This window comes from Schistocerca cancellata, chromosome 4 (genome assembly GCF_023864275.1).
Source record: "Schistocerca cancellata isolate TAMUIC-IGC-003103 chromosome 4, iqSchCanc2.1, whole genome shotgun sequence".
NCBI classification, from domain to species: domain Eukaryota; kingdom Metazoa; phylum Arthropoda; class Insecta; order Orthoptera; family Acrididae; genus Schistocerca; species Schistocerca cancellata.
This window is the reverse complement of record NC_064629.1, coordinates 364,642,275-364,658,312: the sequence shown is the minus strand read 5'-3', so window position 1 is coordinate 364,658,312 and position 16,038 is coordinate 364,642,275. Positions and strand designations below refer to the sequence as shown.

The following is a 16,038-nucleotide window of genomic DNA, read 5'->3' as shown; positions in this document are numbered from 1 at the left end:
TTTTGATCACATAGTGTATAACTTAACCATTATTGGATAGTAAGAAGACGTTCAAACACGGTGTCTTGATTACAGAGTGTCCAATATGCCTTACTGTGCACCCACCTTTCAATATTGCTCCCTCTGGCAGGTGAATCCTAATTGAGGAGTGGTGACCCTCCTGGGAAGATGCTTCTGTCTTGCTAATATTACATTGTACTTCCAAAATTTGATCTATTGCAATCATATTTATGGGTTTAGTCATGTATAGGCTTGGGGTGGGTGGTCCCTTCATTGACAGGCTTGAGTTGAGGCAAAGAGTTGTAGTCCGGTGGCTCAAGACATCATCCATCATCTACAGCCACACATTTTATTAGAAACAAGCTGCAGTGCTCCTAGTGTCATTCCATAGTGACAATGCCCCTGGGTGTGTGCTTACAGCAGCCAGCACAGCAGTGCTAATGCAACAGGTGGCCAGCAGCCTGATGGAAAACTGGGCCGGATGGAGATGCGCGACATCAGCGGCACCATGTGCACCATTTTGGCATGACTCTGCAACTCTGGGCAGGGTGGTCATAATTCTTGTAGAGTAAGACAGTCCCTAGCAGTGATGTCTTCCCTTGAGCACAGAGCTGTACACTCTGTCAGTTAGCCTGAACAAGTGCAGGCAGTGGAACTGCCCCATTCATGAACGACTGCCCTCCAGGACAGACGGTTGGTTGGAGGCAGCCCATTAGCTGGAAGATGCTAAGTCCATGTAAGTGGACTCAGAACCAGCACTAGGCTCACTGGTGTTGCAATCACAAGTCTCGTAGGGGCTGATTGCAAAATAATATTGCCACGTCACCCAGCACAGTCCTCCCCTAATGAATGGTGCATCCAGACGCCTCTGGCTGAAAATGATGGGTATTTATATCAGTTCAGTGCCTATTTGTCATGCCGCACCACCATTCCAAACACACACACCAAAACAAGGTGGCGGCCGGAAGGACAGCAACTGGCCTGCCATTGCCGTGATCACGCCGCCTTTCTGCTGTGTCAACAGTATTGCAGGCACTGGCCCCTAGATCGGAATGTGGAAACAGGCTGGTGGTATTGCTGCATTTGATGTAACAGTGTTTCGTTCAACACTGAGCTTGCTGGCTTCCACAGCCTTTTCCAATAGCCATGACAGCACTGCTATTTTACTCTGTAGAATCATACAACAGTGACAGCACTAGATATCTGGTGATGTCACTCTGATCACTTCACTTCATATGTCCCTTGTACTGTGTAATAAACTTCTTGGTCTCACCCTTTGGCATGTATGTACCTGATAGCAACAATCACAGACATACCAATACTCTGGTAACTTTCTTATGTGTTTCCCTACTTCTTCCTGATGTTCCAGGGCTTTGGCATTTACCATCTGGACTTGTCTCCATACTACCCTTAATGTCTTTGTCAAATTCTGAACCGACTCCCCATTCCTCTTGATCTGTGGTCTGCTTATATCAAATGACAAAAGCATATTCCTCCCATATTCTACCCATACAGAGCAAACCCAGCGCCTGTGTGCACTTTGGAATTATATGCCGTGATGACAGATGCAAAGTAAACACTACAATCATTACAGTGGCTGTTGACATAGTAACTCAGCATCTTACCTATAGTACGATGCGAGTGCTCTGTTCTATCATTAACTTGCGCGTGCAGTGAACTAGTCTTCTGTTTTCCCACTGTGATAAGTGATATAACTGCTTCATTAAGTTTGACATGAGATTAGGTACCTTGGTCCATGATTACCATTTCAGGATCACTAAATTTCAGCACCCAGTTATTCTCCATGGCCTAGGCCACTGGAGTTGCTTGTTGGCTGGGGTGATACTCTTAACATATATTGTGAGAAATACTATTTAATAGTCAGAACATAGCAGTTTCCCACTGGCATCTGGTTAAAAGATCCTAAGATATTAATTCCTGTCATACCAAAAGGTTCAACTGTCCCCAGTAACCTCTGTAGTGTGTAGTAGTACTTGCCAATGGCTCAGATCTGCTTGCTGTGAACATGGTACACAGGTTCTTTACATACTGGTCTATGTTCCTTTTCATTGTCCTCCATCAGGAACATTCCATCACCCTTTGACACATTGATGTACAACCCCAAGCACAGATAGTATGTGATTGTATGCTTCCTACACCACTCATTCCCTTAGTTTACCAAGCACTACTATGCAGTGCCCCAGTGTCATTGACCTACATAAAAATCAGTCATGTGCAATGTACTGTTGCCGCATTGTAAACAGCTTGCAGTCTGCGTCAGCGGTGTGTGCTGTTTGTCACTTCACAAAGCTGTGACCCAGCACCCATACTACTGTAACCTTCCTGCTCAATACAACCACATTTCCATGCTTCCTGTCTAGTTTATTGACTACCTCAAAGTTAAACTCACTCAGTTTCAATGCCAACCTCAAGAGTCTGCTTGATGGATCGTTCAACCCTAATAACCTCTTTAACATTGCATGATCGTTTACTATCTTGAATGTTTTGCCATACAGATAACATTTAAAATATGTAGCTCCCATACATCAGGCTCAACATCTCCTTCTTTGTTGTCAAGTAATTCCTCTATGCTTTGCTCGACTGCCACGAGACATGAGCCACAGGATGTTCCTCACCACATATTACCTGACTCAAAGCACACTCAGTGCTTTGCTGGAAGCATCGCATGATAGAACAAACTACTACTCACAATCCAGAAAGACCAACACTAGACTCAACACCAAAGACTTTTTAGCTCCTTAAATGTGACTTGACACACTGTTGCCCACTGAAATTGTACACCATTTTTAGTAATGTGTAAGGGGCTATGCAATGTCCAAAAAACCCTTCATGAATTTTCTTTAGTAATTGACCAACCCCAACTATGATTGTAGCTCCTTACTTGTCCGAGGAAACGGAAAATCCTGCACCACCTGTATTGATTTCAGGTCTGTTTTTAACCCTTCCTGACTAATCACACATACCAAAAAACTTGCTTATTCCTGGACAAAATCACATTTTTCCAAACTTAATGCATGACACATGGCATATAATCACTTGAAAACTTCCCTCAACAACAGTGTATGTCCCTTCACATCCCTTGAAAATACAGTTATATCATAGAGGTACACCATACATTGCTGAGGTTTCAAACCCCCACAGTACTCTGTCCAACAACCACTGAAACACGTCTAGTGCATTTTTCAACCCAAACAGCAATCACCAATACTGTTAATGAGCCCAGGGGACCAAAAATGCAGTTTTTGGCAAGTCCTCTAGAATCACCTTCAACTGATGACACCCACTCTTCGATTATGTCAGAGAGAAGTACGGGCAGTGCGTTAAGTTGTCAAGGGCTTCTGTAATGCTGGGTATCAGATATGAATGTATTATTGTTTTACCATTCGGATCCGACAGTCACAACGAAGTCCATACTTTTTTGTTGTATCTGCCGATTTTATTGGTACAGCTGCTCCCCACGCTCAGTTGTTTGACAATGATGTCCTCCATAACCAGCTGTAAACGCAAAGGTATGCAATATTGTTTCCAATATACAGGTTATTTGCTCCCCAATGAAGTTCTATGTTGTGTTGTGAGAGTCGCTAGTAATTAGCTCTGAGGATTAAATAGATCTTCAGATTCCAGTAACAATTATTTCGTTTTTACTCTGTTCCCTTCAAATATTCTACATTTACATGTAATGCAGTTGTAATGGCAGCTTGCTTATGATTATAAGCCCACACATGACATGCCCAAATCGTCTTCATCCAGTACTTATAAACTTGCTTCCAACAATCCTTTGGTTAGCTTCACCTCAGTGCTGCCAAAGTTATTTAAACTGACAAGTGCCACATTCTCCCCATCCATCTCCTTATGCATACAATTCTGTTCCATATAAATCATCATGATGCACCAAATACATCATTCTCTTATAGTGGCTATATCACACACAATATGTTAACAGACAATTCTGGTGTCACATTCATCCCAATGCCTTCCAGCAATATATCATGTTATTAAGCTTTAGTTATCTTGTCTGCAGTTTAGCTGGTTTTCCCCATAAGGTAGATGCACCTAGTGACAGAATTTCATTGGTGACAGCTTCCTCCAGTTGGAACATTGTCCCCTTGAGTTCCACTGTACATTCCCAAAGGTCAATTGTGGTGCCAAGCTTGAACTGAAAATCTAGCCCAGGGCTGTGCAGCAACCTTCACTTACACGAGACACCACTTTCACACACTCCTCAACTCATTCCACCCCAACCTGGAAACTTAATACTGCTAAACCAGGTGACTTCACATCACTATCTCCTACTCTACAAACATTATAGTGCAATAATTAGATTCCCTACCTAAAAGGCCCTGGCTTGCCACTGACACATGTGCTCCAGTGCCCAACATAAATGTGTTTCTTACCCCTAACAATTCCTAATGTACCACACTTTGCCTCTGCATACATTTCTGCAGCACTGAAATTTAATGGGAATGCTGCCCATCTGACTTTTGGTTCCAGTTTGTGGTTAATGCCTGAATATTCCACTGTGTCAATTCTGGCCCTTGCTGCTGGTGGTGCCGAACCACATCACATTTCTCACATTGTGGCTGTTGGCACTGCCTCTGAACATGCCCTGCACATCCACACCTATAACACCTTATTTCAGTACATAAAATACCTTACCTATTGTGCACCCCTGCTGTTATATCTATTACCTCCTGCTCCGTAGCTATCCTAATGGTAGTGTTCAGGTCTTTTGGGGTACCTGTCTGAACCCTCCTAGACATACCAGTTGGCAGGCCCCTCAGCAAAGTGTCTAGTGCCCTACAATCTGCTTATTTGCTTCACCACTTTCTGTTAATTCATAGGTAGGTCAATTCACTCTCCTTACCCTGTCACTGAAACAGTCAATCGACTCATTCTGTTTCTGTGACATTTCACTCAAAAACTCCCAGAAAAACCTCCCACTGTTCTGTTCCTTACAGCATTGCTGGAGCCCTTGACCTAATCGCTGAAATTTTAGTGCATGCCTTAACTCTCCATTATCTCTCACAAACACTTTTGCCTGCACTGTCAGTGCAATTTGCGATAGCTGATCATCGGACCAAAACCCAATCTTCAATACTGCTTCCAAATCATCCACCAAGGACAATAGAGCCTCAGTTGGTTTGCCCAAAAAGGGAGTAATAAAATTTCTAGCAGCTGGATTCACCAATCAAGTAGACAAACTGGATAATACCCTACCCTCCTCCACAGAAACCATCTGTACAGGCATCTCTGCCTTATCTGCCAATAAAAGCACTACCTGATTTATTAATAACTGAATTGCCTCCTGTCCAGAAACATCTTGCATCCCTAATTCTGTGAAACCTTTATCCACAACACACAACCAAGTACAATAAAACAATAACACCAGGACAATAAATACAATTACAGAATACTACTTGCACCATACGTCTAATCAACAGCCACTTCAACTTAGTACACTACCTAACAATAGGGTCATAATAGTGAGATGTGAAACATTCCACTGATACCAACTCAGCACGTGGTGCATTGTGCCATAACAGGTTGCACTGTGAGCACCTTACTGGTTACAAATCGTGCTCGCACGCATTGATGTGGAACTGTGGCAAATCAGCCGGTTCCTGAAGTTTCGCAAATGTTACTTTCAAGTTACAATGACAGTCTTGCCTTTAACTCATCTCCCCTGCACAGGAAAGTAGGAGAATAAAAACAAAACAGCTCATCAACTAACCCCACTGTAGCTTTCGATACCTGCTGTGGCTGAGACATGGTACTGAGCCCAGCTGCTGATATACCTCTACAAGAGGTACTGACACCAAAATGTAGAGGTCTGGGGTGAGTGGCCTCTACAGTGGCAGGGTTGAGATGATGGGTTGTTATCCAGGATGTTGGCAGTAATACCTCAAGAAAAATCATCAACAGTCACACATTTTATAAGAAAACAAGCTACAGCACACATAGTTTTGTTCTAGAGGCAACATTCCCTCAGCATGTGCTAACATCAGCTAGGGTGGTATTGCCGATGCAACAGGCAGCCAGTAGCCTACTGACAGCTGGACTGGAATGCTGACATGCCAAGTCTGTGGCAGCATGTGCACTGTCCTTGGCATGACTTGAATTCAGGCCAAGATGCATCAGCAGATGAAGGAACCTGGCACAATTCTTGTAGCGGAAGACAGCCTCCAGTCATGGTGTCCACCCTCTTGAGTGGAGGCTTACAGCATCATTTGCCTGCACAGGTGCAGGCAGTGGAATGGCTGCACTGCCTCAGTAACAAAAAACTGCCCTCCAGGTCAGAAGGCTAGCTGAAGCTGAAGTCAGCCTGGAGGTAGTCCACCCACAAGAAGGTGCCAAGTCCATGGGAATGAACTTAGAACCAGCACTAGGCTTGTCAAGTTGGAGCCAATGTCTCATAGTGGCTGCTTGCAGAACCATGTCATCCTGCTGCCTGATGATGTTCTCTTGTAGATAGTGCTGCCAGGCTGAGATGCCATTGGCTAAAAATGATGTGTATACATATAGAATAGAATAGAAAAATTATAGGTTTGGTGCCTATTTGTTGTGCCACTTCCAACCATGTACACCACGACAAGATAGTAGCCAGAAAGCAGAGCAACTGCCCTGCAACTGCCACAGTCCTGCTGTTTCGCTATTGTAGACGCTGGCCCCTAGCTTGCAATGTGGAAACAGCTGGTGGCATTGCTGCATCTGATGTAATGGTGTTTTGGTCAGCTCTGTTCTTTCTGACTTTCATGGCCCTTTCTCAACAGCTGTGGCAACGCTGCTATTTAACTCCATACTGCTGAAAAATAGTGGTGGTGGTACAGCCTTTTCTGCAGTACTAGTCACAATTGTGGAGCAAATAAAGCTCTTTGGAATGGATCATGTTACTGGTAAGCAAAATGACTTTACAAGGTAGTAAGATGGGCAGCTGAATGGCCTTACTCAACGTTTTTCTCTCTGACAAAGACCAGATATTCTCTACACCAAACCGACTGGTTTAGGCTGTAGTTGACAAATATGATCTGAGAACAACATTGAGTACATTTGTGAGTAGCTAAATAGCATCTGCCATATATCACCTTGTCATTGAAATCAATGCTAGTGTGCCCAAGTTGTTGGCAGCTGAAGCAGTGTTTTGTGTTGAATGTATAATGCCTAACTTACAGGCAGATGAAATACACTGAAATGAACTGCACTAACTGTGGTACAATAAAACTAAAAAGAGGGGATAACAGTCTTGTAGGGTTCTCTGTGCACTCTCTTCACAACTGTCCTGTTTTCCAATTCTTATTGCTGGACTTTGGTGTCAAGGTTCATTACATCATTCTACCTAATGACATCTTTATTACAATTTAAAGTGGTATGTCGCATACTGTATATTAATTATGCTGCACATAGTTTTCATGTGTTATGTAATTATATATTCTTAGTCTCATTTCCCAAATTAAAAACTTGAGACTGCATTTGCTTATGTTCACAGCATACTTGAATTTCACTGTGGTACCTCATTTGAACATTTACTTGTTCTCTGCACTTATCATCCAAGTGCCAAGTTAAAATAGTAAGACCAAGATATTAATTTAAAATTATGATTAAATCTGACATAAAATTAAGAAACTATGGGTCAGGACCAAAGCATATGGGTTCCTCTGTACTGAAAAACTCTAGAAAGAATTCATTTATCATTTTTAATATTATCATTATTAATCAAATCAAAACTGGAATCAGTTATTTATGTTATTAAAACATTATTTATAAGATTCCCTGGGACTACAGTTTCATATGGAACAGAAAGATTTCTTTTACAAACCTCTTTATAGAAAAGATCCATATTTCTCTCCACATCATATGCTAGAAGATTAGTAGCGGTTCCAACAAGTAATATATCACAGTCCTTGCTCGGATCCAGGCGTCCTGCACATATGGCTGTTACTGGCTGGTTGATGTTAAGAAGTACCAATTCCTTACTTCTCTCATGTGAGACCATGCGTCCAGTTTCATATCCAACTCTTCGGTGTGGACTGTGTATAAGCACCTGTAATTAATGGCATTACAATACATCTAACATTCATGTATTCTGGTAAATTTCAACAGGACAGCTTCAGATAGTGTGAAATTATCCAATATTTTAATTACTGGTATCGCATACATTTTTATCTGCTTTTGATTCCGTATCACACTCTTTAACATTTATAAGCCTGTTGTCACCTAAATATTCCCCAATTTACTAGAACCCAATAAAGTTGTCCAAATTAATAAGAAAAATGACTCATCTGAAGGAAGGAAGGTCCTAGTTTAATGTCTTACTGATGAGGTCATTAGAGAGAGAGCACAAGCTTTGATTAAGGAACCATTCCAACATTTTCCAGTCCTCTCTAAAGAGGGGGCTTGTCTGACCACCACCCCCCCCCACCCCCACACTCCCCCCTCCCCCCCCCCCAAAAAAAGGCCATACAGACAGTGCTGTGCTTCAACCACTGTGCAAACTCATTCAGTGACTCAGCCAAAATCATGGACTGTTGACATCCAGTGTGCCAATTTGTCTACCTTCATATCTATTGTGGGCAGGAGTGTAGCCAGTTCCCATCTAGAAAATCCCCTGCAAATGAGTTTGGACAGTATATTGTGTGCAATGTGTCACATATACTGAAATGTCCTACTGTGGTACATACACTCAAAAAGAAGCTACAGTGTCAGTCTTTGCTATCTCTATCAGTTCACTTCAGCATCCACCTTGTTGTTCGAGTCCAATGCCATTAATACTGTTCAAAATAGAGACATGCCATAAACGTACGTCTTGTGTTACACCAGTCATTCAAGTGCAAAATTGACCACAAAATCATTAAGTGTGTAGTGGCCTCCAAATGTGATCATTCCTAACTGTCAGAGTGAAAACTAGCTCTAAGAGGTGCTTACAGCATCCATGTGACCAAGGAGTCACTAGTGGCAGTGTGTACCAGAACTGCTTAAATATCCCTAGTACCAATATGAACTTCCCAGTCATCTTCCCAGTTTTCCCAACTACTGCATTACTCCACCTAAACCTCCCCCAGGCCCTTCTGTCTCCCTCCCCCTTTTTCTCATACACCTTATTCCTTGGGCATACTTTAGGTCAGTCCCTGCAGTTGATACTCAGTGTTATTCACTCCCATTTGAGTTACTGTACACCTCTGTATGACATCAGGTGCAGTAGATGTGGATAGCTTATTAGAGCTTAGGGTGAACGCCCATATTTGAGATGGAATGATTGTGTCTAGCTTGGAACCCAAAATATTGTTAGACATTATTGTTCTATCACAGAGTTCAGACTAAAATAATGGGCACCTCCCTCAATTTTCCATGCCTTACCATCTACAATCTCATCATGCCATGAAAAGTGGATGTATAGATTACTTTGGCACAACTTAGATGACTACCTATACACCTGTGTCATGTTATGAATCCGGCAAAAAAGATCATCAATCTCATATGATAATGTCACATCCAAGAATTCAGGGCAAATCATATTACCACTAACCCTCCTATCATACCTGACCCCTCTACCAACCCCCCCCCCCCCCCCACCCTCATCTCTCTTGATCTCATACTACCCTTTCTCATCCCCACCCCACATGTTAACCAATCTAGACAATTTGCAAGGTTTACATTATATTTACCAGCTTACAAAGACAGTGATTAGACATTTATAACAAATGGTTATTCAAAACATAATTCCTTGAATAATAGGCGGACACATTTGTATCTACATGACCTACCGCTTCCTCGAAATTGTGTATCTCTGTCAGTTTGTGCACTGATTGTGATCGTAACACGCTTAGTTTTTGTGTGTGTGTGTGTGTGTGTGTGTGTGTGTGTGTGTGTGTGTGTGTGTCTAGGGCCTTTGTGTGTGTGTGTGTGTCTAGGGCCTCCTGTCGGGTAGACCGTTTCGGTTGCAAGTCTTTTGATTTGATGCCACTTTGGCAACTTACATGTCGATGGGGATGAAATGATGACGATTAGGACAACACAACACCCAGTCCCTGAGAGGAGAAAATCTCCAGCCCAGCTGGGAATCAAACCTGGGCCCTTATGATTGACATTCCGTCACGCTGACCACTCAGCTACCGGGGGCGGTCACATGGTTAGTTATGGTCCACCGATGAGTGCAATACCAGCATGGTTTAGATATTAGCAGATCTTTAAACGGGTGTTATTCTTTCCCTATCAGGACTCCATGACAGGCACGAATAACTATACGGCATGAAGTACTTCACAAAGGCTGTCAAACAACTGTGTGAGGTATGATGCTTTTCTTGTGAACAACTTCTTGTGATCAAATGAGGATTTTAGCATTTGAGGTAACATAGCTTAACCATGGCCCATCAGCTTGTGTAATTTTGGGATGCTTTATCAAATGGGCATCTTTTATCATAAGGCTTAAGGTACCATAGTTATGGCCCACTGACTCATGTACCACCCGCGTGCTAAATAGGCTAACACGTCTTTAAAAGGAAGTACTTTTCCTTGATTAAGACCCTGTGATGGGCAAAAGTTAGAACATGGCATGGAGTACTTAACAGAAATTGAACACAGATGTAAGAGATAGGGTCCTTTTTATGCAGACAATGTTTACAACAGGCATTTCTTATCTACTTTAAGACCTTTTGTATATGACTGTATATGACATGAGGCATCATGCCCACACCACATACACTCCTGGAAATTGAAATAAGAACACCGTGAATTCATTGTCCCAGGAAGGGGAAACTTTATTGACACATTCCTGGGGTCAGATACATCACATGATCACACTGACAGAACCACAGGCACATAGACACAGGCAACAGAGCATGCACAATGTCGGCACTAGTACAGTGTATATCCACCTTTCGCAGCAATGCAGACTGCTATTCTCCCATGGAGACGATCGTAGAGATGCTGGATGTAGTCCTGTGGAACGGCTTGCCATGCCATTTCCACCTGGCGCCTCAGTTGGACCAGCATTCGTGCTGGACGTGCAGACCGTGTGAGACGACGCTTCATCCAGTCCCAAACATGCTCAATGGGGGACAGATCCGGAGATCTTGCTGGCCAGGGTAGTTGACTTACACCTTCTAGAGCACGTTGGGTGGCACGGGATACATGCGGACGTGCATTGTCCTGTTGGAACAGCAAGTTCCCTTGCCGGTCTAGGAATGGTAGAATGATGGGTTCGATGACGGTTTGGATGTACCGTGCACTATTCAGTGTCCCCTTGACGATCACCAGTGGTGTACGGCCAGTGTAGGAGATCGCTCCCCACACCATGATGCCGGGCGTTGACCCTGTGTGCCTCGGTCGTATGCAGTCCTGATTGTGGCGCTCACCTGCACGGCGCCAAACATGCATACGACCATCATTGGCACCAAGGCAGAAGCGACTCTCATCGCTGAAGACGACACGTCTCCATTCGTCCCTCCATTCACGCCTGTCGCGACACCACTGGAGGCGGGCTGCACGATGTTGGGGCGTGAGCGGAAGACGGCCTAACGGTGTGCGGGACCGTAGCCCAGCTTCATGGAGACGGTTGCGAATGGTCCTCGCCGATACCCCAGGAGCAACAGTGTCCCTAATTTGCTGGGAAGTGGCGGTGCAGTCCCCTACGGCACTGCGTAGGATCCTACGGTCTTGGCGTGCATCCGTGCGTCGCTGCGGTCCGGTCCCAGGTCAACAGGCACGTGCACCTTCCGCCGACCACTGGCGACAACATCGATGTACTGTGGAAACCTCACGCCCCACGTGTTGAGCAATTCGGCGGTACGTCCACCCGGCCTCCTGCATGCCCACTATACGCCCTCGCTCAAAGTCCGTCAACTGCACATACGGTTCACGTCCACGCTGTCGCGGCATGCTACCAGTGTTAAAGATTGCGATGGAGCTCCGTATGCCACGGCAAACTGGCTGACACTGACGGCGGTGGTGCACAAATGCTGCGCAGCTAGCGCCATTCGACGGCCAACACCGCGGTTCCTGGTGTGTCCGCTGTGCCGTGCGTGTGATCATTGCTTGTACAGCCCTCTCGCAGTGTCCGGAGCAAGTATGGTGGGTCTGACACACCGGTGTCAATGTGTTCTTTTTTCCATTTCCAGGAGTGTAGATGCCTCACACTAATCCCTACTGTGATACAACTTGTTTTTCCACTTTAACTTCCAAAACTTTATCTTAGGTCCTGTTACAATGGTCTTAGAATACACTGCATGTGACATCATATTATTTTTTTACATGCAGATCCTAGTTATATTTCATAAGTTTTTATTTAAACTGCTAATTTTTGTCACGATGGCATCTTACCAATGTTCTATAAATTGCTTGTAATAAAACACCCAAAGCTTTTGACATGGTGTTGCTACCCAATGATTTCAGAATACACTATATGTGGCATCATTGGTACTTGATGTACTTATACTAGCGAATCTTCATAACTGCTACATGTATATGGAAATTGTGTATACATCCTAATCTACTTCTCCTCCCTCTCTCTTTTCATCTCCTCCTCCCCCTCTCTATTGCCCACCTCATCTTCCTCCCATCTCTCTTTACCCATCACCTACTCCTCCCCTCTCACACTGTCCATTTCTTCCCCCCCCCCCCCCTCATCTCTCTCCATCTCGTCCTCACCTCTCCCTTTGTTTATCTCCCCCTTCCCCCTCTCTGTACATTTTCTCCCCCTTCTCCTCTCTGTTCATCTCCTCTTACTCCAACCTTGAGCCTTGTTTATTGTTATTGCAAATTAAAACATCGACTAACAAATGAAGTCACTTAAAATAAATGGGTAAATCAGTTGGGAGATATCCCAGTTGCTGGATCTGTGAGGATAGTAGCTGCAATGACAGTATTTCTCATAATTTTAAGCTGTGAACTGATAGACTTGCAAAGTTTCGAATGATTCAGACTCCGCTGTAGTATTCTAGTCATCAGTTGATAAGCCATAAATACAACATTCCTCTTTCCTCTTGAAACTTACTGTGACAAAGGAAACAAAACAGCACAGTGTTGTATGTATATATATGGAAGAAACAAGTTGTCTAATGGTTTAAATGCCCTGACATCTAAGTTAAAACTGACTGCAAGAAAGAAAACAAAACTGTATATTTTTTTCACAGTGCCACATTTTATTTGTAGCAATTGGTTTTAACAGAAAATCTGTACATTGTTGTTTAAAAAGTATAGAGACCATATCTATCTCTAACAGTTTGAAGTAAAACATTCAATAACTTTTTGAGATTTCTGATATCAACATTTTCCTTTTATATATTAAATATGTATTTATACATTACATATATTTAAAAATATATATACAGCCAATGTCTATCCAAGTGTTTATTTGAGCATTGGGTACAAATTTAAAATAAACTGGTCAAGAACTTTCGAAATTCTTGCAAACAATGTTTCCCCTATACATATTACATATACATATTTGTTTACAAAATTAAAAAAAAAAAATTTGTAGCTTATATTTGTCTGAAAGGTTATTAGAGTTTCATGCAAAAATAGGAAATAACTCAGCCAAGAACTTCTTAGCATCGTTACTAACTATGTTTCTCCTTTTGTGTACTACACACATATTTATGTATTAAAAAGATATGTGCCCTATGTCTGTCTGAATATTTAGTAGAGTATCACATAAAAATTTGAAGCAAATCAGACAAAAACTTTTTGAGAATTTTGCTAACAATGTTAAACTACAAATTATCTTTATATAGAAGTACTGATTTACATTTTATAAAGTTTAGTCCTGTACCTGCAACAACTTGACAAGAATGAACTGTATTAATTTTAATAATCTTACTATCTATTATTTACAAATCTTGTTATGCAGTTTTAATGCCTGATGTTCTAAAATACATCATGTGTGGCATCACTGTATCTAATGTTTGTACATTCCACTTAGTGATTTATATGTTTATTCATGTTTTCAATGAACAACTTGTCAACAATGCCTTTCATGTAAAATTTTGTAGATCATGTTTGGGTTACAATAAAATGCCCCACTCCTTGGATGCATGTCGCCATCAGTGACTCCTAGGTCACATTGATGCTGTAGTTTTCGTTCTGACAGTTAGCGATAAGCACATCTGGAGACAATGTTAGTAGGATCTCATGGTCAATTTTCCAGTTGTATGACTGGTGTAATGCAAGAGTTACATTTATTGTATGTCATCTATTTTGAACAGTACTACTGTTGTAGAGCCTAAGTTTCTATTGTAATGCAATTTTGTAAACCTTATTGCTATATACTGTAACATCTCCAGTATTTTGTTCCTCAGGCTTATTTTATAATGGGCAAGCAGTCCGAACCAGCAAGCAGTCCAATCAGCCCAGGAGACTTGCATTTGCATAGGATATACTTTTGAAACAGATACACCTTAAACATTTTTTTAAATAAAATTCTGTATATGCAACAACTCAGGTCCAAAAAGGTCTATTGTTCTTTTCTGTAATCAGCAGATGCTGCATGGAGGAGAATAAACAGATCAACTGTGAGCAGTGTGAAAGAAAGGAGAGGGAAAAGAAATCTAAAATTGACATTCAAAATGGTACACACTTAGTGAAAGGAATACACATGATTTACAATACAGCAAGAGAAGCCAGGATTTCTTCTTTTAAATTATATTACGAACATCCCATTAATAATATTATAAGAGAGCAGCTTCCCAAGGTTGACAATGTGGGAAATGGAAACTGTAGCCCAAATAATGTACTTATTTGGCATTTGCAGTCATTTTTCTTGCTACTGGTTTGCCACTGTAAATACAAGCATCTGATTAAAAAATGGAGAACTGGCTCACAGGAGAATGATCAAGCAATGCAAAACTTACAAATTTGTTAAAGGAACTGCCCCAGAATTCAGAAGGCATAATTTTGGAAAACTAAGGAAAACTGATGTCAGTAATCCTATACTGATATCTAAATAAAGGTTTGGAAAATTCTTGTAAAAGGAAGTGAGCCCAATAATGAAATCCACTACAACAAATAATCACTGTGACATACTTCAAATGAGAGAGAGTAATAGAAGACTAGGAATTGAAATTAAATATAGAGATGGAATTACACACTATCGAAGATGGAGAAATCTCACTTACAGAAGTGGGACATGTTGTGAAGAAGAAATAATGGCGTAAAGAAAATAAATCTTTGTGTAAGGGGGACAAGAAAGAAATATCCCTTTTACAATTACTATTGTCTTTACACTTTTCTTACATTAATCATCAAAGAAGGATAATAAAATTTATTGAACACTTATGGTAAGTTACACTTAAATATTTAAGAACTTTGTTCTATATCTGTGGACTATGGGCAACAGATATAACCTGAATGGTATCTTTCGATCCAATAAGTGAGCTACAAAACAAGCTAAATATTACTCACTCACAAGAAATTACTTAACAAATAAACATAACAAACCCGTACATTGAAATTAACAATGACTATACATTACCTGGTCAGCTGTCGTGGCAGCAGTGAGACATGCATGTGCGCCATCATACTTTCCAATTGTAACGAGGCCAGGCAAAATCTTGTGGTTAAGGTTAATGGTAAAGACTGGCAAGGCCATTATTCTTAATCTCTAATCTTTGCCTGAAAATAAAAAAACAAAATTCTAAAATATACAAGTGACCAGAAGTAGGCATGTAAAAAATGAAAATAAACTTTTGGTTAATTTATGTTAAAACTAGAAGCAATGACTTTCAGAAAGATAATAATTAGCCCCAAAACAATTTGCTTGGCATAATTATGCCACATTGCATCTTATCTTGTCTTACTAACCTGCCATATTTATAAAATGTCAGCCAAATCTCAAAGCAAATTTGTAATTGAAACTGAAAAAAATTCTTTTGAGCACATTTTTCTATTACATACAAAAAATAAATAAATAAATAAAATAAAAACCACTAGCATGTATTGTGTATAAGAATAATATGTATATCTTTGTATCACTAGTGTAATGAGTAGTATCACTGCAGACAACTACAATAAACAAACAAAAACTTTTAC

At 41.4% G+C, this 16,038-nt stretch overlaps 1 protein-coding gene across 6 annotated transcripts in view; it reads right to left on the bottom strand.

Annotated features, from left to right (window-relative positions):
* The window catches only part of LOC126184650 (Bardet-Biedl syndrome 2 protein homolog), a 183,716-nt gene that overhangs the window by 116,054 nt on the left and 51,624 nt on the right, over positions 1-16,038 (bottom strand). For all 6 annotated transcript variants that reach the window (XR_007536856.1, XR_007536857.1, XM_049927126.1 and 3 more), the window contains 2 exons: positions 15,482-15,621; positions 7,835-8,059 (listed from right to left, as the gene is read on the bottom strand). Coding sequence is in view for 4 of the 6 variants with exons in the window: in XM_049927126.1 (XP_049783083.1) it covers positions 7,835-8,059; positions 15,482-15,598 (342 nt within the window). In the remaining 2 variants the exon portion in view is untranslated. The remainder of the gene's footprint in view (positions 1-7,834; positions 8,060-15,481; positions 15,622-16,038) is intronic.